This window comes from Lutjanus erythropterus, chromosome 9 (assembly GCF_056507025.1).
Source record: "Lutjanus erythropterus isolate fLutEry1 chromosome 9, fLutEry1.hap2, whole genome shotgun sequence".
In the NCBI taxonomy this organism is placed as follows: Eukaryota; Metazoa; Chordata; class Actinopteri; order Lutjaniformes; family Lutjanidae; genus Lutjanus; species Lutjanus erythropterus.
In genome coordinates, this window is record NC_139325.1 from 13,096,548 (window position 1) to 13,118,728 (window position 22,181).

General features: G+C 39.0%; 1 protein-coding gene and 1 non-coding gene across 2 annotated transcripts; both read right to left on the reverse strand.

The window, feature by feature from the left end:
* Positions 1-818: 818 nt before the first annotated feature.
* On the reverse strand, positions 819-21,846 carry atad2 (ATPase family AAA domain containing 2). The gene is made up of 30 exons (XM_084726183.1): positions 21,316-21,846; positions 19,619-19,773; positions 19,176-19,231; positions 18,859-19,042; positions 17,851-17,932; positions 17,068-17,149; positions 16,442-16,621; positions 15,911-16,028; positions 15,647-15,661; positions 14,902-15,003; positions 13,623-13,731; positions 12,798-12,913; positions 12,022-12,196; positions 11,676-11,764; positions 11,168-11,327; positions 10,844-10,934; positions 10,365-10,542; positions 10,099-10,235; positions 9,731-9,863; positions 8,363-8,549; positions 7,565-7,750; positions 7,293-7,428; positions 4,794-4,990; positions 4,450-4,609; positions 4,150-4,272; positions 2,941-3,114; positions 2,110-2,853; positions 1,795-1,928; positions 1,471-1,599; positions 819-1,030 (listed from the first exon to the last, which is right to left on the reverse strand). Exons 1-30 carry the CDS (start codon positions 21,511-21,513, stop codon positions 995-997), a joined length of 4,566 nt encoding a protein of 1,521 aa, XP_084582309.1. The 5' UTR covers positions 21,514-21,846; the 3' UTR covers positions 819-994.
* Positions 8,053-8,186, reverse strand: LOC146321140 (small nucleolar RNA SNORA5). The gene has a single exon (XR_014771441.1). It is a non-coding gene; the product is annotated as a small nucleolar RNA SNORA5 (small nucleolar RNA).
* Positions 21,847-22,181: the final 335 nt, after the last annotated feature.

The window sequence follows — 22,181 nt, forward strand, 5'->3', positions numbered from 1 at the left end:
AGCAACCACTGATAAAGTGACCTGTGTTTACAGAAAGGACGGTGTGAAGTGCTTCAACGGGAAATGCAGCTATTGATAATGCAACTCATGCACATTGGGTCAGACCTCAAAAACAATGCATCCAACACTTCCCATAATGCATTCTGAAAGCATCTTATGTAGGGATGCACCATCAAGGGAAATGTACATGATTTCTTATTCCAATACTGAACTAATGAAATTATAGCAAATAAATATGAACAAAATGCCCTATAAAAGCCAAAGTGTATTTGTGAGGTTTTATGTACTTTACAAACAAAAAAATAAATAAATAAACATTTGAAGACTCAGAACTGTCCTTTGTTTTTGTTGTAATATGGATGTCCATTTGTCAGACCTGTAGAACATTCATCTTTGCCTTTCTTGCCCTCAGGTGTGTATAAACTATAGGGTGTATGGACTTTTTAAAATACAAAACTTAAATTATTGGTTATCTTATTAGTATCGGCTTTGAGAATCAGGTAATTATCAGTTATTTTATCAACCGAAAAAAATCCATATACACTCCATGCGCATCCCTAATGTAATGTAGTAAAAATAATATTAATCATTTACACAGTAACAAATACATTTTTTAAAAGTGAGGAAGAAGATATGAAGAGATATAGTGGAGAAAACTTGTAGCAGTCAAAGACAGGAATACAAAGTAAGCACAACACTTTCTAATGCTAAATAAGAGTTTGCTAAGAGTTAGGGCAAGGTCATACTACCACAACTACGACATGACTCTTCATAGAAAGAACACTAAATCTTAAGCACATAAAAGGCACACAATGATATTTAGAGGAAAACCATTTAATTAAATATTAACAAAAGAGGTAATACAAAGATTTAGCTAACGCACCAATAGAGGTGCCTGTAGGTTTCTATGAAAATAGAACCAGTGTTTGTATTTACACAGCTAAGAGAATGATGAGCATAATTATTAAACTACACACATGTTCATGTAGAAAGGTCAACAACAAAAGTCTTCAATCTCCTGTTCCAACTCCTAATCAAATGACAAGACAAAGAAAGGATAATAGATTAGAAACATTAAAGTATGTTGGCAAAAGTATATTAAAAACATAAAATATAAATTCAATTAATACTAAACAACACTGGCAATATTCTATGTTAAGGCTACAAGTAATCATCTTTAGCCTTCATTCACTTTAGATAACACTGTAATTAAAAAATATGAGAAAATGGGTATAACAAAAGCCTTCTTTAGTGCAGATTATTTGACACGTCACAGCAGTAAAAGCACAGATGTAACTTGTAACATTGATGATGAGGTGTGTCAGAGTCAGAGAGACCATGCTGTTGGGCTCACAAGGAGAAATCTTTAAGGTTATTAGTTACACATGAGCCTTTCTTGCTGTAACAAATCATAATATCTGCAGTAAAAGATATGGCTACATCTGTTCATCAGTACAGTCCAATACTAACCTGTATTAGTGCTGTTTTGTTATAGTCTCGTCTGTGTCTGTAGATGCTCTGGCAGAGCAGAGCATAGAGTTTCTCCAGCTTGTACACTTCATAGCCATCAGTCTTGGTCACTACTCTCTCCAGCAGCTCCTGAAGAAATGCAAAAAGGCAGAAGAAAGAGGTATGCAGACAAGCAGATAGAAATTTTAGTTGTCAAACTTCATACCGCCCTGTGCAGAAAAAGCACAACAAATCAGCATGGAGAAGGTTTTTTTTAGGGCTGATGCGGAAAACCCACCTCAGCAGTAAATATGAGAAGACTTACAACTACAGTATCCCACACACCTTTAATTTATCTCTGTCCACCACCAGAGCAGGAGTTTCCTGGTCCAGGATCTGCAGAGCCTTGTTCACATCGATCATCTGCTGCTGCTGCACAGCATTCTTCAGGCTGCGAGTTACACGCCTCACGTTCCGCTCTTTGGCACAAAATATGTGTACAAAATGTTTAGACCACTGAACTAAATGACATTGTGATGACTCTGAAACACCATGTCTGCATCTTTCTGTCTCAAGAAACACTGTACTTGCTTTCTTAAGTTATGGATTCATCTGCATTCCTCTTGATATAGGTAGTGTAAATATCAAAAAATATCAAACCTGTGCCCGTGTCCTCCTCTCTGACAGCTTCAGTGACGTCTGCTGTTGAGGTTTCTGTTGCTTCCACCTCCATTGGTTCCGCAGCGCTGTTCTCCTGTGCCTCCTCTGCAGTAACTACCTTGTTTCTGTCATCTGCTTCTACCGCAGTTTGACATTTATCAGTCTCAGTTTCTGTCATCTGGCTCTTAGTTTCACCACTCTCCTCTGTGCTGGATTGTCCCTGGGTATCTCCCTCTGTCTCAGTGTGGCTGTCCTGGTTAGTGTTCACTGAAATGGTTTCACTGTTCTCGTTTCCTGCCTTTGTCGACACTTTGTTGTTTTCCTCTGACAGTCCTGGTCGATCTGTGACACTTTCATCCACGTTTCCTTTATTGTTCTGCGTCTGGTTGTGATTTTCTGTTTTTTCCGTTTCATGCAGGATAACCTCCTCTTCACCAGCTTGATTCTTCTCCTCTCTTCCCTCCAGACTGTCCTGCTCCTTCTCAGTGGGCTCAGAATTACCTTCCTGAGCTGGTGCAGGCCCTGACTCTACATCAACCACCATCTGCTCCTCCTCTCCTCCTGTCCCCTCATCACATTCTGTTCCTACTCCCTTCTCAACCTCCTCCTCATCATCCCCATCTTCATCTTCTTCATCAGACCCCAAGTGTGCATCATCTCTGGATGTGTGAGGAGAGGAGGAAGACTTCTTCTTTGCATAGAAGCCAGCAGACCAGCGACTCTTCCGCCTTTTCTTCCTCTGGGCTGAAAGAACAAAAGAAGATAGTGATTTTTTTGCAATAGTTCTTTTAGTTAAATACTTTTCTTTTTGCCACCTATAGTAATCTTTACCAATGTTTTTAGGAATGGTAACAGCAGAGGCACTTGTATTGGGAGTAACTGCAGCTGTGGGTCCAGCCGGCTCTCGTTGTGGAGTCATGTCCATGATCTTGGCCTCAGCAGGAGGTTTGGACTGTTTGGGAAGGACGTGGTAGAAGGTCGGAGCAAACCGGACAGTGGAGCAAGCTGAGGCAAAGAAAGCACAATGCTTTTTGTCATTCTACACCAATATGAAGTCATTTTTAGTCCACCTAAACCAACTCTGAATTCATGCAGTCTTAATTTAAATCATTATTCAGTTGTACTTGAAGGGAAATGACATACACAAATCTAAGTTTTTAAGCTGACTTAAATGACAACATCGGCAAATAGGGGAACTGATGCAGAAAACAGTAGTATCAAATTAAAAGAATGAACTTTGAGCAAGATACTTAGCCACTAAATATCACTGAGGCAAGCCAGTCCTTGATTAACTAGACTGATCTAAATCAGTTAATATTCTAAAACTGGGCTCACAAGTAATGTCAGTTTGATCCAGGTCTTGAGATTAATGATGTCCCATCATCCTGGGGGGTGCAGAAATTGTGTGTACAAGACATCTTCCCCAGGACGAATACTTTTCTCTTGTCTGTGTTTATCAGTTATAACTGCAAATGATAAACTGAACTGAGCTCTGACTACAATGGAGCGCAACTTCTCATGCAGTTAAAATAGCTACTGTCAGTGGCTGGCTACTCAGCACAAGACCTATGAAGAATATTAAGATTCTGAGATGTTCCCATGGTAATTGTACATCTATCCCCTGATTAAAAAGGATGTATTTTTCATTAATCAGTGGATTGAAACAGTCAAGTCAGCTGCTTGCTAGTAGCTAGTCAACTTTAGCCAGGTACTGCCTTGGATGTGTGTGAGTGAACTACAGCATACATAACTGGCTGATTCTGTGATGTTTTGGTTTGGATTTTAAAATCCAAAAGGAACAAATGAACTTCCTATGGTACTATGTGAACAAAAAATCGTTTTGAAATCAGCAGGAGGAGATAGTTAGCTGTTAACAGCTGGGTTACATTCACTACAGGATGGTTGAAATTATTTACTGGATGGTTTCAGGACACAAAAAAAAAGTTAGTCCAGACTTGGGGATCTGGTGAGACTGGGACAACTGGCCTAGCTATCATAACTATATGCAAGTGAGTACACACAAATACACACAGCATTTACCTCTTGTGCTGCGTGACGCTTTGATCTCCTCACAAATCTTCTCAAAATCTTCATCCAGTTCATCTCTGATGATGGCATGGACAGTGTCTTTCAATGCACATGCTCTGTGGCGGATCTGACGGTCTGGAGGAAACAGACACACAGACACACACAGTCACACACACAAATTCACACTCAAATGAGCAAGAATGCAAATTTTATGTTAAAACCACTGCATAACCCTAATCAGCTACTGTAAGTATTAGTGCTGTATATGCTCTCCATGAAGATAGTGAATGTTTTTAGCTGTTCACTGTGTACCTGAGGGGTCCCTGTCAGGGTTGTATTCAAGAGCATTCTGCCAAATGAGATCCACATCTTCAAGGAACTCCTTGGCCGTGCCATACTGATGGAGGTCGATCTTTGAGAGAACTGTTGACAGGTCCATGGGCTTCTTGATCACCTCAGCATAATCTGGTACCTAAAACACATGACAAAGAGGCAGCTGTTAGTGGAAATCAAGGGGAATAATGAAAGACTGTGACACAACAAAGCAGGTGGATTGCAAATATTACTCTCAGTTAATCAAACAGTGAGTCAGCTTCATGTAAGGTAAAATTAGAGGGAATACAAAATGAGACAACAGCATGTAATGGAACAGTTACCTCCTCTAAATCCACAGGCTTTGTAAAAGCCTTGAAGCGTTTATCTTGGGACAGGCGGTTGGTGACATCACGCAGGAAGAGGCGGAGCTCTCTGAGGGTATCTTCCTCCTGCTCCTCCAATCGTTGAGTCTCCTCTTCCGTCAGTTGACGTGGGGGAGGAGGAGAGGCAACAGGAAGCACCTCCAATGCATTGAGCACTGAACAAAGTGGAATATTAGTTAACAGAAATTGAGAAACGAATGCCGAAAACACTCATTCTTGTGGATGGGGACAAAACTGGCATTTTCATTTTTACCTTTCGATTATACTGCCAAAATATAGTTTAAAAGATCAAACTCGTTGCTGTTAAACCTCATTACGAGTCAACCATGTAGATGTCAACTAATCAGATGGAAAATCTGACTGAGTTGACAAAATGATACATTTTTTCATGTCACAGCATAGTCGTAGTGAGTAGCCAGTTTATTTTTTAAGTTGGTAAGAGTTCTCTTAAAGACCCTCGTCCTGTGAAAATCACATTTTAACTTTGTTAACATGTTCATGCAGTGTTTTTCATGTGTTACAAAACATACCAGGAGCTAAATAAGCAGTAAATGGCATGTCTGAGCATTTCTTGCTTTGAAACTGCAGTGAGCAAGGGCAGTCCCAAAACAATGGCTTCAGTCAGGCTGGGCATATGATGTCATAAACCTAAGTAACCAATCCTGTTAATGAAGGTGGTGGCACTATACATATTATTAGCAGCCCAGCACACAGAAAAAGCTGGATATAGCTAGTTACTATGATAAGCTAGCAAATCAGAGGAGAAACCAGGTGCAGCTACTAAAGGCTCAGGGGCGGACTTGAGGGATGTGGAGAGGGTGAGGACTATTTGCATACTTATGAGCCTTGAATACTAAATGAAGGCAAGGTGTAGAACTACATGTGAGCATCAGTATTTGAACTTGTCTTGCAAAAAAAAAAAAAAAAAAAAGAAAAAAGACAATTTATACTTCTTGCAGAGCATTTTATATTGTTTAAAACATGACTGGAGGTGGACTTTTTAAACCATAATTCTTATTTAACTTTGATTCAGAGGGGATACGGCTTTGACACGTTATGGTTGAGAAGCATCTGATAGCAATTGAAGGTTTAACAGTGCTTAGGCAGCATTTCTGCCTTTTTAAACCAGGAAGTGAGACAAGGGAGATTAGATTATATCTAAATTTTTTTATGCGTGAATAAATTATGATTTTTTAAAGTTTGATGGAAACCTAGGATTAGGGGTGGGAATCTCTGGGTACCTCACGATTCAATTACAATTCAAGGGCAATTGATTACAGGGGCAATGATTCAATGATAAAATGATCTGATGCGTCAAAATTTAATTTTTTTTTTGCTATGGGGTGTCAGCTGGATTGTATTTATCTGCAGCTGCTCACATTCAGTCATCCTCTCAAAAACTCAATAAACAGCCTAGTTTAGAAGTAAACATGATGCATGTGATGCATTTAGAAGAGAATCTTTTTGTTTGATTTGATTCGGAATCTAATTTTGACTAAATAGAAAGGGGGGCACAATTTTCAGTCTCTTCCTCCAGTTTCCCTGAAATGCAATATGAAACATAACTGGCAATTAAATGGTCTACAGCCTTTTCTGTTTTTTAAAAAGTTAACTGCATTAATTAATGAATTAATCAATTTGTCAAGTTGTGAATTCTTGTCTGGGACAAAGGTTTTGAAATAAAGAAAGACCAAATAATTTCATAAATTATCTATATTTCACATAAATAATTAAAGAATAAATTTTGACCAAAAATGGCGGTAACTATTATTTTTTTTTTTTTAATGGGACATAATTTGGCACAATTCTCAAGAATGGATAAACCTTTTCTCTGAAGCAACATAAAATGTTTCTAGAAAAGGCATCTTGATTACATTGACTTTTAGTCTGCAGCTCACAAATCAGATAAGATGAGGAAAACCACAACGAATTGAACAAATTAGTTACACAGCTAGATTACAGGGTTTTTACTATTATAGTCCCATTTAGACTTGAATGAAGACATTCTCATGTGTCACTGCTACTCTTGTTAGGATTTTTCATTGAGCTAGGGGCCATTCCAACCACACTCACTAAAATGACACTTCTAAGTCATACTACATTTATATCACACACAATATCACATAAACTTTTAGTGTGTAGACACCTTATATCACCTTACATCAGTCATCTGAAGTGTCCTGCTCTATTTGTTTGAATACCAATATGATTGTTTTCTCCCCCTAAAGATAACGTTTTGTAAGCTTAAAGAAAATTTTTCAGTCAAATTAACCACACAAATTACTGAACTGTAACTTTTAAGAATATTTCAACACTGGAATTTGTTATTTTTTCCTGAGTATGAGTCCTGGAACAATGCTACACTAACCCTGATTTTAAGAAGCACTAAACCTCAACTACAGTCACTCAAAGGTAGCTTAGATGTTTATTTTGTTACCACACTCATCTAATTCTCACCAGCTTTTTTCTTTGAGGCAGGGGCCTTGGCAGCCTGATTAAGGATCAGATCCTCAAAGAAGTTTCTTCGTTCTCTGCTGGTGGGGACCTGAACATGAAAAACCTCTCCATACTCCACGCGAAACAGCTCTTGCACCTGTGATAAGAAACGTGAGATACACATCAGTATTGTGTCTATCTTTCAGAAAGAATCCTGAGATGCACTGTCATCTTATTTTGACTCCACAACTGTTTTTAAATGCTGTATCCTAATGCGTATCTTCCTTCCATACCTCCATACTGAGCTGGTCATATTGCAAGCTGCATGTTGCCAGAAGCAATATAGGAGCGAAGGCAGGGATGGAGCTGAGCAGGCTGAGGAAGGTGGCTCTTAAGGCTGGACCCACGGTGTCCCACCACTGTCCAATGTGAGGGATGTACAGGATACTGGGAGAGGTCCGCTTCGCCTCAACAAAGATCTGCAGAACATTAATATATGACATGGCTATTTACACAAACTGGATGTAAATCTATTGATGAGCATACAGAACAATGGTTCTTTTATAGAAGATTCGATGAGGATTAATAGGACAGGATGATAAAGGTTAAATGCATAGACCAAACCTCTGATAATTACATTAAAGAGTGGACAGGATAAGTGACATTAAACTAATACTGAAATAGTAAAGTAAAAATACAGAGAAATAAAACCCCATAGTCATGATGAATAAGCAACTTCCAGACATCACTATTAGTAACATCATGGCTCTTTCATACAAGCATTTGTTTGTAGTACATATTTATCCCCACTGCCCACATGTAAGGAGGTGGGGCCCATGAACTACAGTCTCTGTGGCAGCCATTTTGGCCAGTGAAGTCCACTGAAAAGAAAACACTGAATTTGACAAGGCTGCAAAGTAGAAAACACCTCTAGTCTACTCAGGTTCTCTGTGAGGCCTGATTTTCTGGGCCTTGGGTCTGTTTAAAATGTGAATGACCCAACCAGAAGACATCTCATGAATTACTGTACACCATGAAATGTGTACATAAATAATGATTCAAAGGTGTTTCATTTTGGTATCTCATTTTACCTGAGCACAAGTCTCTTCAGGTGCAGTTGCGCTGGCTCCAAACAGCACGGCCATGTCCAGTGTGTACACGGTGAATTTCTCCAGTGCATGGAGGACAGCTGGAGCGAGGTGGGAGCTCTGACCTGAGCCCGGTCTGCCCTCCAACAGCAGCCTAGGACGGTAGGAGGTTGGGTGGCTCAGCACACTCCTACACAAGCAGAGATGAAAGAGACACAGAGGTGGATAACGTGGTAGCGATGTTCAGATTGGTCTGGTGTGGGCTCATTAATTCGCCTGACAGATCCTGGAAAAGATTTGGGTCACTGGGACACCAGGCAGCTCACAAACTTACCAAGTAATGCAAAAAAACGAGAACATGGGCAAAACATCATCAAGACTACACAGCGTAATCTTCAAAGCAAGTTACTCCCAGGGTTGTCCAAGTTTAATTTAGGACTATTTAAGACCTTTTAATACCAGTTCAATGAAATTTAATGCAAATTTCACAGCCATACTGGCAAAAGCATTAAACATAAGGGAAAATCAGTATTGATTTTAAGTCCTCCAAAACAACTGTTTAGCAAGTACTTAAATTTAATAAAACATTTTAATATAAAATTCACATTCATACTTAATATAATAGACTGAACCCACTCATATTTTGGATTCTGCCCCCACTTAAAAACTGGAATAAACAGAATCTGTGCTGTTACAACAACCATGCCATACCAATCTAGGGTACGCCCTGATCACATTTACGCGCCCTGGAGCTGCCCAGTGCATCCACAGTCTGATGGAGCATGTTCATGTTTCTTGATCTTGGCTTTTCACTCAGGTTTTATTGCACAGTAAAGAGTCAAGTTTTTGTCAGTTCTAAAATGTTCAAGTTATTCACTTCACTGTCTCTCCTCCGCAGCACCTCTGCTATGCTGTTCACTGATTTCACTCTGTGTGGGTGCATGTGGAGGATCTGCCCGAAACAGAGAGCAGGGCAGAGGCTCCAGCTTGATAAACAAGATACACCAAAACATTAAAAAGTACATCAATACTACATTTTTAAATAATTTAGTCCTGAGGGACAATGACATTCCATTATTTATATAATCCTATGAAAGGATAAGAAAAAAGTTTTTTTTTAATTAACAGAATTCAATTCTTATAAGGCCTTAGTTTGAGAATGTCAAATTCAGTGCTATTTAATAGTTTTAAGACCCCATGTGTACCCGCCATAGATACATCAGCGGTGCTCTTCCATGTATAGAACTATGAGTAAGATTTTAATTGGGAAATTGTGTAATATTTATTAACAAAAACAGACATCATCTAAAAGAATGAGGAGAAAATTTAACTCCCCGCATAACATTCCCTTCTGAATTATGTCTAACCAACCTGTTGAGGTTGAGGAGTCCTTTAGCAGCAGGTATTTTGGATTGGGAGTGAGAAGTCTGCCCGTTGGAGAGGACCTCTGATTCCTCATCCTCACTGAACATCAAATCATCGTCAAACACACTACAGGCCACATCTGGAAATAAGACATACACACACAAAGACACAGTACAGCAGTTACGCCTGATGCCCCCCAAAAAAGCTGCCAAATGAATAATCAATCTAGGTGTGTTCTCATGTTTAATTAGGCATATTTAGGGACAAAGGAAATCAATTTGTTGAATTGAATTATAGAATTAATGACTATGAAGAGAAGAGATGAACATCAGAATAAATGAATGCAAAACAGAAAAAAGAAGAAGACGAAGCACCTTGTTCTCTCTGCTTTTGTAAGCCCTGCTCAGCATGTGGGAACACTCTGCTGACTGTTTGGAGGATTTCCTGCAGGGCGGCACTCAGCAGAGGACGAATGGCAGGTATCAGGGCCTTGGCTGGTGACACTACTGCCCTAAGAATTACAGACAACATGATATTTATATGAGAACCATATGAAAGAACTAGGCATGTAAGCATAATGTTTACAAAACAGAGAACATAGGTAAAAATGTACTATACATAATATCTTTTTTGGCTCTACCTCTGTGAAGCAGGCACCATCTTGGACATGGCAGTCATGAAGTCTTTGTTTGTGATAGCAATGGAGTTGACATCAAGCACAAGTTTCTGCGATGAGGAGTAGATTTGTGGGTAGCGACGCCGTAATGCACACAGAGCAGCCTCTGAACACACCGCCTTGATGTCTGCTCCACAATAACCTGGCAAGCAAAAAGAGACAGATTGTGTTAATTGTCACTTAGACAAAGAGTATGTAATCTAAAGCTGTAGGATCATTTTGGTTCTTAGAGACACGATTGTCCTGGATTCCTACCATCATCATTTCCAATTAGAGCACTGATAAAAAAATTACTTCCTTTGATGTTTATGCGAAATTATGCAGTATTGACAATTTTATTCTAATGCAGTTTTCATTTGTAGAGGTAAAGTTTGGAAAAAAGTGAAGTTTCCAAGCTGGTGTGGAGAAAGCTATTGTTTTTGCATCATTGTGTGGAAACATACCAACACATTTATCTGCCAATTCTTCCAGAAAAGTGTCAGACGGTGGTGGAGTCCACTGCCTGGTGTGGATCTTCAGAATATCCTTTCTTGCCTACAATAGGAAAATAAATAAATAAATAAATAAACAAATGAATGAATGAATGAATGAATGAAAATCACAGGATTTTAAGTTTAGAAAATCCAATCCAATATATATTTGCAAGATGAAAGCCTTCCATTGTTTTGACCCAAATCATGTGAGTGCACTCATATTTGACCACACCCTTGTGTCAATTTTTCTTTATTGTCTCTGCCAAGCATTAAAGGGCATCTGGAGTTTCCCACCTCTCTGTCCGGCAGGCCAAAGAGGAACTCTCTGTCGAAGCGCCCTGGTCTCCTCAGAGCTGGGTCGATGGAGTCCAGTCTGTTCGTAGCTCCTATCACAACAACTTCTCCTCTGGCATCTAATCCATCCATAAGAGCCAACAGGGTGGACACAATGGAACTACAGAGACAGAAAAAGATTTATGTTTTCTTTATTGGCCACCAATTACCTCCATAATCAAGACAAAACTCAATTAATTCAAGGATTGCATACTGTCTTAGTTTTCAATTCTGAGTGAGTTCTCTCTCCGTCTGTCCTGTCATTTCCTCAGTGCTAAATGCTGATTAAGATTCATTTTTTGTTTCATTTTATTTTGTTTTGAGAAACCTGGCATCCACATCTGGCAACCCACCACACAATCAACTGTAATTTTCACTGTTCAACTGTTGGTAACATTTTACACTCACTAACCTCAGCACAATCAACACACACACACATGGTAGTAAGACAGAAAAGAGTGCTGCTCACCTGTGGATCTGGTCCTGACGGCTGGACCTGACTGGAGCCAAACCATCAATCTCATCAAAGAAGATGATAGATGGGCGCATCTGGTATGCCTAGAATCAATAGGAAGTCATTCAGTTATAGATTGCATTACCTTTAGACCCGATGCTTGATAATGTACAGGCATCACTGTAGTTTATTAGAATTTACAAGTTAATGTGTCAGAATATAGTGAGTTAGCTTTTACAATTAGTGTTTTCTGATATTCTTTTTTTTTAAACAGGGAACAATCAAAATTGCAACATAGGATAAAAAATGGACATATTCCATCAATTTTCAAAAACTATGTTGTATGCTGACTAGGAGTTACCTGATCAAAAAGCAGTCGTAGCTGTCTCTCAGATTCTCCAACCCACTTACTGAGGCAGTCAGCTCCTTTCCTCATGAAGAAAGACACCTTTCTTTCCCCCTGACTGCACTCATTGGCCAGTGCTCTGGCTACAAGAGTTTTCCCTGTGCCTGGAGGACCATAAAACAGACAGCCCCTAAAGACAAGAGAAAATAATAAAAATGATAATAACTTTATTTATATAACACCTTTAAAAACAAAGTGCTTTGACAGACAAAGCAAAAGAGCAGTATACCCCAGAGGCAAAAAACAGAAGGCTAACACAATAAGGCCAAACAGGAGCAAGAAAAATTTAAGCTAAAACTAAAGACACTAAAACATTGTAAAATAAGACAAAACAGCAAAAGAGACAAGAACAGGAAAACAAGAAAAACATGACAATAATAAATGAAAATAGAGGGAGGAGATTAAACATTACATGATGTTGTCTAGTCAATATAAATAAAGGAATGAAATAAGACAACATGCCATAATGTCAATATAAAGTACAAATATAAGAAAAAATAAAATTAAATATATTAAAAAGAGATGATGACACCACATAAAAGCAAGTCTATTAAAATACGACAAAGGCCAGGGTTTTATAAGGGTGTAACTGGTATTCGAATCTAACCAAAGAACAGAAAAAACATCTAAGGAGTTAAAAGAAAGAAGACAAATATTAAGCCAAAGAATGTAAAATGAATGCTCAACTGCATTATTACATTTTATCTTTTAAACAAACACACGTTGTTTACCTGGGAGGCTGTATTTTGAACCGCTCAAAGACTTCTGGATAGAGGAGAGGGAAGACCACCATCTCCTTCAGCGCCGAGATGTGCCGATTCAAACCTCCAATGCTTTCAAATCGCACCTGGATGACAGATAGTGTTATGTTTAGATTGTTTGCTCATAATACTACTACTGCTCTATTAATGCAGTGTCGCTGATCTACAACCATCCAATCGTTGATACATCACTTGTGTATTAGTAAGAATACAAGATTTAGTTTAAATGTGATAATACATTTTAAAGATGTGAAATAATACTACTACTGCTCTATTAATGCAGTGTCGCTGATCTACAACCATCCAATCGTTGATACATCACTTATGTATTAGTAAGAATACAAGATTTAGTTTAAATGTGATAATACATTTTAAAGATGTGAAATAAATAAGTACAGTTTACCATCATGTGAACTTCATTAATTAGTAAAGTTAATTTTTTAAAATAACAAGGCTGTAGAACATTCAATTGCCAGTCAGGTTTCATATTATAATCAAATCAGACAAAAATGTAACATGTGCATCATGTTTACTTCTAAACTAGGCTACGTATTGAGTGGTGGTGAGGATGGCTGAGCATCAGCTGCTGCAGATCAATACAACCCCCCTGACTTAAAGCTTAAAACATTGATACATCAAGATGTATTTATTGCCCTCTGAATCGTAATTGAAGTGTTAGGTACCAAGAGAATCCCACCCCTGAAGTGAACATGTGCCCCTTTTATCAGACTATGTTGGGAATCTCTCTGTGCTTGCATCCATCCATCCATCCATCCATCCACTGCTACAGCTTACCGTCCTGTCAATATGCATGGGGTCCACGTCAGCTAGGCTGGCTCCAATCTTCATCCTGTCCTTGTGGATCCCCAGCAGGTCTTCTTTTACAAGGTTCATAGGTAGACATCTGCAGGAAAAACATTACAAACAAAATAATTTTCATATTAATTTTATCACCAATATATTTTGGATTTTCATAATAGAGGTTAATGATTATAAACACATTAGGTCATTAATCCCACTCTATCCATATAAATAATTAATGTTACTGTTATTATTGTTATTATTATTAGGGGTGTAAAGATTCACTCATGCATCTGATGCATCGGACTTTAATGTGTTAGATACGAGTGCATTGGTTCAGACGGCCTGTATCGGTAAAAAGCTGAACATGATTCGGAAACAAATCGATGCAGCACTAGTGTATTGATATATCTCATTAGAACGCACGTTTCATTTTTGGCACCAGTGAAGTGCTGCTGTAACTTTCCTCTGTTTTCTCTCCTCCTGTCTCTGCCTGCACCACTCCTGCTGGATGTCTGCTGTCTCGCTCACAAAAAATAAGCACTCCCCTCTCCCTCTCGTGTCTCCTCTTCATTTACTCAAAACAGACCACCCTGAAAACAGCCACTGAAGTGTCATTGTGCCACGTCACACCACCAAACTTTCATCACGCGCAAGTGTGGAATACGTTTGGGTTTTATAAGAAAAATGAGAAACAATGCTGCAAATCATTTATGCAAATTGTGTCAGACAGCATCACTGTTCCTCCACACTAATCAAAACCACAGCACTCTTCATATGAAACAGAGCAGCACCTCCTCTTACTGCAAAAATACTAACATTTTTAACAGTTTTAAAGTTTGCTCAGATTCTTATTTAGGCTACCCTATCTAATTTACATGAGACTGATAATAAGATGTTAACACCACTGTAATGTCACCTTCTCTGTCTCTCCTGTTACTATATTTAAAGTATCAGGATGTCTTTTTACAACTAGTAGTATTTTACCAATGTACCATTAATTGAATCAAAATGTTAGGTTTGACACATTGCATTGTTTTATATTGCATCATATTGTAACGTATCGTGAAAGAGTTGAATCAAATTGAACCAGCAATCCAATATTATTTATTAAGTACTTTTTTTGGTTGTAAATTTGTTCACCTAATAGGTCAATAATTATTGTACAATAGTATTTAATCCCTCTGTTACCCACACTTGTGTTCCAGCCACGTGCTGTGCTGTGTTGTCTGCTTGTACCTGTACTGTATGACAGCTGCGCTGATGCTCTCACCTGTTGACTGATCTGCTCCTGTTCTTACTTCTCCGTCTCTGGAATTGCTCATCATCTGAAGATGAGGAAGTGGAGTCACTACTATGGATGGCGTGTCTCCTTCTGCAAAGGCAAAAGATGCAGCAACATCATGTCTAATCCAGTTTGTATCAATGTGGGTATCAACTTATCCATAACACAGAATCACAACTGCATTCGGGTTCATTTTTTGTGACGTTGCCCTGAGCAACAAAACAGCACTGAATGCTAGTGAGTGAACACATTTATTATTAAAAACTAACTTTACACAAACAAACAATATATTACATTTATTATAGATTTTTTTGTACATACAAATTGCTGATACAACAGTGATAATACATAAAAAAGGCAGTATTCGATTATGCATAATGTGCAACAACAACATGGGTGACTCATCCAACCAATTTAAATGCTACCATCACCATGCATGACTGCTGACTAAACTCCATATCAGCTTGACTGACAGAATCTCATTCAAACGAAACTCACAATGTGATAAATCAAGTTTTTAAAAGGCACCTTCCTTTGTCACAGAGTTGAACAATGCTTAAACAATGATTAAGTTATGGTTAGGTTTGGTTCACTGTCTCAGTACTTCAACCATTGTGTCACCCAAATGTGCCTCACATTCCAACAACCACAGTGCTAGCAAAAAGACAGACAGCACCTCAAACACAAACTACAGACTAGCAACAAACACAACGACAAGTAGAGAGGGTCTTACCTCTCAGAACTACTCCTGAGGGTGGGATGAAGAGAATCAGAAAGAAGACATATGTACAGATTTAAAAATGATTATGGGTTTGATCCTATTCTTGATACTGTATCAGTCAGACCACTTGTGCTGACTGCCACAGTAAGGTCTAACAGGTTTTCATAAGGTATTAATCAGACCATGAAGTGTTAGTGAGAAAACACATCACTCGATAGCAGATGTTATATTTCTGTATTTCCGAGTGATGGTTAATAGCTGTGCTATGATACTAACCTGCTGGTTCTCCTGTTATAGGGGCTCCTGGGGGCTGTGGAGCTGAATCTAAACCTGCGTCTGGTAGAAGAAGAGTGGTCCTTGAAGTACATGCTGCGCTTCCTGGGCTCTCTGGGTTCTGAGAAAAGCAATAACAAACCTCATCAAACTGTCATATTTAATAAAATGCTAAAGTGGTTTTAAGGTGTTTGGTATTTAATAGGATAAGTTTATAAAACTGAATCCTATTCAACTAGGTCATAAATATGTCTCAACCATGAGGGGTTAAAGACTGCTGCTGCTTTAAGAATTCTAATGAATGGCTCTTTCTGCATGGGTGTATTTTATAGAGTAGAACTATCTGCCAAGCAGAGATATGCCAAGATCTTCAACAAGATAACTGAAACCAATTTGAATGATATCAATTGTAATATTCAGTTTCTAACTAAAATAGCTTAAATTTACGTTTAGGACTAATTGTAGTCTTATTTGTCTTGAGCCTCACATATGTGGTCATTTAAACAATGTAATCAAGTTGAATAAAAGCAGTACCATCCTGTGGAGCCTGGTAGCGAACCACCGTCTTTCGCTGTCTGAAGTCGTAACGCCTCTGATTTTCTTCTTCCTCATCCTCTGCATCTTCGTCGTCATCTTCATCCTCCTCTTCCTCCTCCTCCTCCTCTTCTCTATCTTCTTCCTCCTCCTCTTCATCATTATCATCCTCATCCTCTCCTGTTAATAAGAAAAATCATTACCATTCTTTCTTAAAACCAAATTTAAACAGTTCTGCTCTTAGTAAAGTTACACAGAGGAAGTCCAAAGAACTGCAGATGAAAAACAAACATTGTGTATGAAGGTGTTTTCAGTATGTCTCAGAGTAATTTTAGTCCTTCAGGTGTGTAAAACCTAGAATGAGTTTTTCAGCATCTATGTTAACATCTTCAGGAGCTGCAATTGTTTGCTCAAGATGAGTTGCTTCCATGGTCACAGTTGTCACACCTAAAACCTCGCTGACAGTGGTCCCTCTGAGGACGCCTTTTGGCTGCATCACTTTTGGTATGGACACAAATGCGTAGCTTGAAGCCTGGCAAGAAGGATTCTCATGTGATCTCTGGATCTCGCAAATCCAGCTGCTTTGCAAGGTAACTGGCTATGGACCTAAAGTCTCAAAATCTCACCTTGGTTGTCCTCTTTGCCATCTTTCCTGTCCACATTTGTCCTCAGAGAGTATCTCAATCTGCCCCTGGTGTACATTCCAAGCTGCTGAGAGGAAACAGGACAATTCATATTAATTCACTGTTTTGAAGCTTGTTATATGTTATTAACACTTCCCCCAAAAAACTGACGATTCGAGTCATCAGTTGAGAAGACCCCAGTCAATCCTGCTCTGTTAGTGAAGTTAACTAAACCAGTTTTGAATTTGTGGAAGGATAGCCCCTTGAGATGTAGCATCTCATTTTCGAGGGGGGTCTTATAAACACAAATACAGAAAAATCAGATGATGGTAAAAGCTCCATTATTGCTGTCCACTGTGATTGACTGTTAGGCTGATAGCACTGTCAGCAGCCCAGTGGGCAGGACACTCTGCAGTGTGCATGGATTTTACAACTGAACTATAAGCAGGGTGCACACAATTCTTCTCTCTGACTGTGGGGAAATCTGATGATTTCACAGTGCCAATGACAAAGAAAGGTATTAATGTTAGCTGGACTTAAACATGAGACACATGTAAGCTGATAAAGGAGTTCAGAGTTGTATCAAGATGAAAAAAAGAGGAACGAATAGTCGAAGTTTGGTATTGAAAAACTAAATATGATTCCACTGATAAAACTCTGCGTCGGTTACAGCTGTGCACATTATCAGCCAGCAAAAATTCCCAGTGTCAACACAGGCACTAGGATTACAAAATGCTATGTAGAGTTTGAAATGAAAAACATGACATTTCTTGCATGGGTTATTACCTCTTCTTTAGTGTCTCTATCTCGCAGTCTACGTCTCATCTTTTGCATGTCATCCATCTTCTGAAGGACAGCTTCAGCAGTGCTTAGGGACAACCAGAGGAAGAACTTATTAGATTTCATCAAAGTTCATCTTCAGTCTTATCACTCATGAGTTTAAATCCAAAGTCATAGGCTACTGTGTATGTCAATGCCGCAATTACACAAAACAAACAGTCCTTCCTCCCGCCCGTGTCTCCTCTTCATTTGCTCAAAACAGCAGCAGAAGTGACACTGTACCACATCGCACCACCAAACTTTCATAACGCACAAGTGTGGAATACGTTTGGGATTTATAAGAAAGATAAGAAAAACTGCTGCAAATCATTTATGCAAAACGTGTCGGAGAGCGGAGTACAGAGCCACGAGTCTGACCCACAGAGTCATGTCACTGTGAGAGCAGGTGACACGGAGCATCACTGTTCCTCCACACTCATCAAAACCACATATGAAACAGAGCAGCACCTCCTCTTACTGCAAAAATACTAATATTTTTAACAGTTTTAAAGTTTGCTCATAGATTCTTATTTAGGCTACACTATCTCATTTACACATGAGACTCATAATAAGACGTTAACATCACTGTAATGACTCCTTCTCTCTGTCTCTACTGTTACTATATTTAGTAAAAGTATCAGGATTTCTTTTTGCCACTAATTGCACTCTACAAATGTAGCATTAATTGAATCAAAATGTAAAGATTCACACATTGCATTGTCTTGTATTGCATCATATTGTATCGTACCGTGACAGAGCTGAATCGCATCGAACAGAATCGTTGGCAATTTAAAAATTTCTAAAATATATCATATCATTGAACATGTATCAAGATACACATCGAATCGGTCTCAGTCAGTGAGATACACACCCCTAATTGTTAGACATTACTTGAGCTCATTGATCAGCCTTACTTTTGACTGAAGCAGTGAATTAGGAGCCAAAAGAGGTTGGAGTAAATGTTAGTAAACTCACTTGGTGATGAGGCGGTCATAGAGCACAGACTGGTTACGGGAATCCAATTTGTATCTGGTGATGCGGGAACTACGTCGCACTGAGCGATCCTCCTCTTCCTCTTCTTCTTCCTCCACTTCTCGGCTCTGTAGATTGAAGCGGCTCCTCTTGGGAGTGGATGACCCTTCCACTTCATCTGGAACATCTAAGGCACCAACACGAACAGTTTTTATTAGCTTGTTAGTATTACAAACCCTCCAAAACATGAATATACTGTGTTCTGTAATTTAAGAGCTTCTGTGCTCTTTGTAAAGAAATGACACTGCAGCAAACTGTACCTGCTTGCTGGTTGCCACTGGATGCTTTTCCCTCTCTCTGCAGCCTGGTAGATTTCCTGAAGAGAGGAAGCACATAAAATCAAAATGAGCACCTCATGTCACCTACTGTTTAATACTTAGTATTTGAGTGCTAAAATGTGCATAGTTATTATGTGCACAAATTTTGCAAAAATGTGACATACCCTGTGCAGGATTTAGACACAATTTGACATTGCAAGCATATAGTTTAAGAATTTAAAAAGTTTTTTTTCCAACAATGCCACTGCATAAAATGTAGGTCACCTGCAGTCAACATACAGAATCATAACTATTCAAGACAATTAATAATATTCTGGCTACAAAGAATCTTTTAACACGTTTTGTCACATTAAGTAAACAAAACTGAAAAACACTTGTTTCTGGTTAAAAGAACATTAACATTAAAGTGAGTGGGTGTGCATTACCTTGTGCAGCATCCTCCAGCCTTGTCTTCAATCACAGGGGAGCTGGTCTTTGGTTCCATGTCAGAAAAAGAAACCTCTAGTTTAACTCTCTGCCCTCGGGTCCTCAGAGAGTGATGGAGACCGCTTCTCTCGTCCGGCTTCATCTCAGCATGTCCCTGCCACAGTGATACCACATTATGAATTTATAGTTTACAACTTATGTAGAAGGAATGAGTGTCTGCTCGACTGAAACAGAAATTCAAATTAATCATAGGCTGGGATTTATTGATTAACTCTGGACAAGTCTGCACAAAACTACACAATTACAAGTATGAAAGTGTACAGGATACACAGAAAAATCAGCTTAGAAGCCAGTTACTACTATGACTCTCTATTTTACAATGTTTAGTTAATTAAATAAAAGGAGTCTGAAGCAAACTGTGTAAGCTCATGACTATTCACACATGACACTGTCAACAATCTATTTTATTTCTGTCAATTCAGTCCCATTTTAGTACTATAAATCTCATTTTACAATTTGTAAATATTCATATAACATACATTTCAAACATGAACTTCACTCAATAGTAGGGCTGTAGGATTAATCAAAATATATCGAAATCACAGTATGACCAAGTGCAATATCCAAGTCGCAGCTGCAGACGTGCCCTAACCTACAGTTTGGTAGAGACCCTAACAAATGTCACATCATAACTATTTTTTTTCAATGAAAATGAAAATTATGGAGCAAAAATAATCATTCCCACTAACTGTGAATTATATCACATTCACAATATCTGTTCATATAATTGGAATTTGTTTTGTTTTTTTTACCATATTGGACAGCCATACATAATAGCATTATGAGGATTATTCTTTTCTAATACTTTTTGTTTCTCTCTATGAAAAAAGAATCATATTATTGTCAGTATTAGATTGGTGGGCAGCAGTGATGGTTTGATGAACAGAAAGCTACAGGCTTGCTTTTCATGGTAGCAGATGTGACAATATATTAGTGTTCTTCAGTCACAAAACCATCTGCCCTATGGGCGCTGCTGCAGAAGCCAAACATCTCTGCAGGCATTTTGTTAAACATGTTTGTTAAGTATCTCAGAGCATATGACCAAAAAGTAAGTAGAACTAACTATTCTCAGAGTATAACTTAACAACCAGTTTATGACCACTATAACTTAACATGTATGTCAAGCAGGCATGCATGGACTAGATAAAGCTTGTTTTTAAAATGAGATCAGGGTTAATCCTTCAGAAAGATGCTCTGCAGTCTGTTTTACGAATTAGTGCCTCCGTTAAAATTTGCTTCAGTCTGATCAGCACTTAGCATTTAGTAATTTAATTTCTGTTATGAAGAAGCACACAAGTTTGAGATCAAGTTAACCTAATGGATTAGTTAATGAATGAATGAATTAATGGACATGTCCCCACCCCCCTCCTTCCGCAACAGCACACACCAAAACACACCACCTTGTTCAGCAATTATCGTATGACATAACGTTACACTGAGATAGATTGACAACCTGTCTACTAACCTGTAGTACTGTTGTTGCTATGGTCAGAAACATTAAGTGTCATATGCTGACAAGGTAGCTAGTTAGCTTAGCATGCTAGCAAAACTAGCAAGAGCAAAGTTGCGTTCATAGATAATTTAAACATCAAATAAATGGTGATCTAGCTGTAGCTGTCTGGGTGTACATGCTCACATTGGCTGTGTTGTTTTCAGGGCTACTGAAGCTGTCATCCGGGGCCCGGGAGGACCGGGTCAGCCGAGCAGACTTTCTCTGCGACGCGGGAAGCAGCGACAGAAACTCGGAGCTCGTATCCAACTCCATAGACCTCCTCTTCGGGGTTGTAGCCACCGGCTCAGCGCCGACACCGCCGCTGCTGCGTAGTATCACCATCTTGACAAACCGCCCTTATACCAGTACGAATGACGGATAACCTGCCACTATTCTGCCTTAAAATGTCAAACGTCTACGGTACCGCCAACATAGCACAGATGACGGTGAATAACGTCCAGCTGACACACACACACAAGCTCCTCACTAAACCCTTGATTTCTGGCGCCATAAACGTCATCAGGGGTTATGAGGTAAGCAGCTAATGAGCTACCGCCAGGAAAAATAGATCTCCTAGCCAGTCCTAAACGAAGTGAAGGTGTACAGGTAGTTTTATTTTCTTCACACCGAAGATGCAGCACGTTTTATCAGCCAATTTACAGTCATTGCGATACCACTCGTGGTATTTTAAACAGAACGCAGGCGGAGGGATATGTATAAAATCTGAAAAGGTGTTCCGGTGTATGTTAAAGCGCGCTCGGCTCCAAACTGAATACAAGCGCGCGCTCATTACGTACACAAACCAGGTACAGACAGCCCATTCAAGGTCCACAACAGGGATTCATAAACTTTTTCATGTCAAAGACCACCGTTATGAATGATCATGACACTTTTGTTGTCTAATTATACCATGAATTGTGATATGGTCCTGAAGATACTGTTCCCAATGAAAAAGAAACTAAATTTTTCGTCTGCATGAGGAAACTGGCGGCACACAGCAGTACGATACG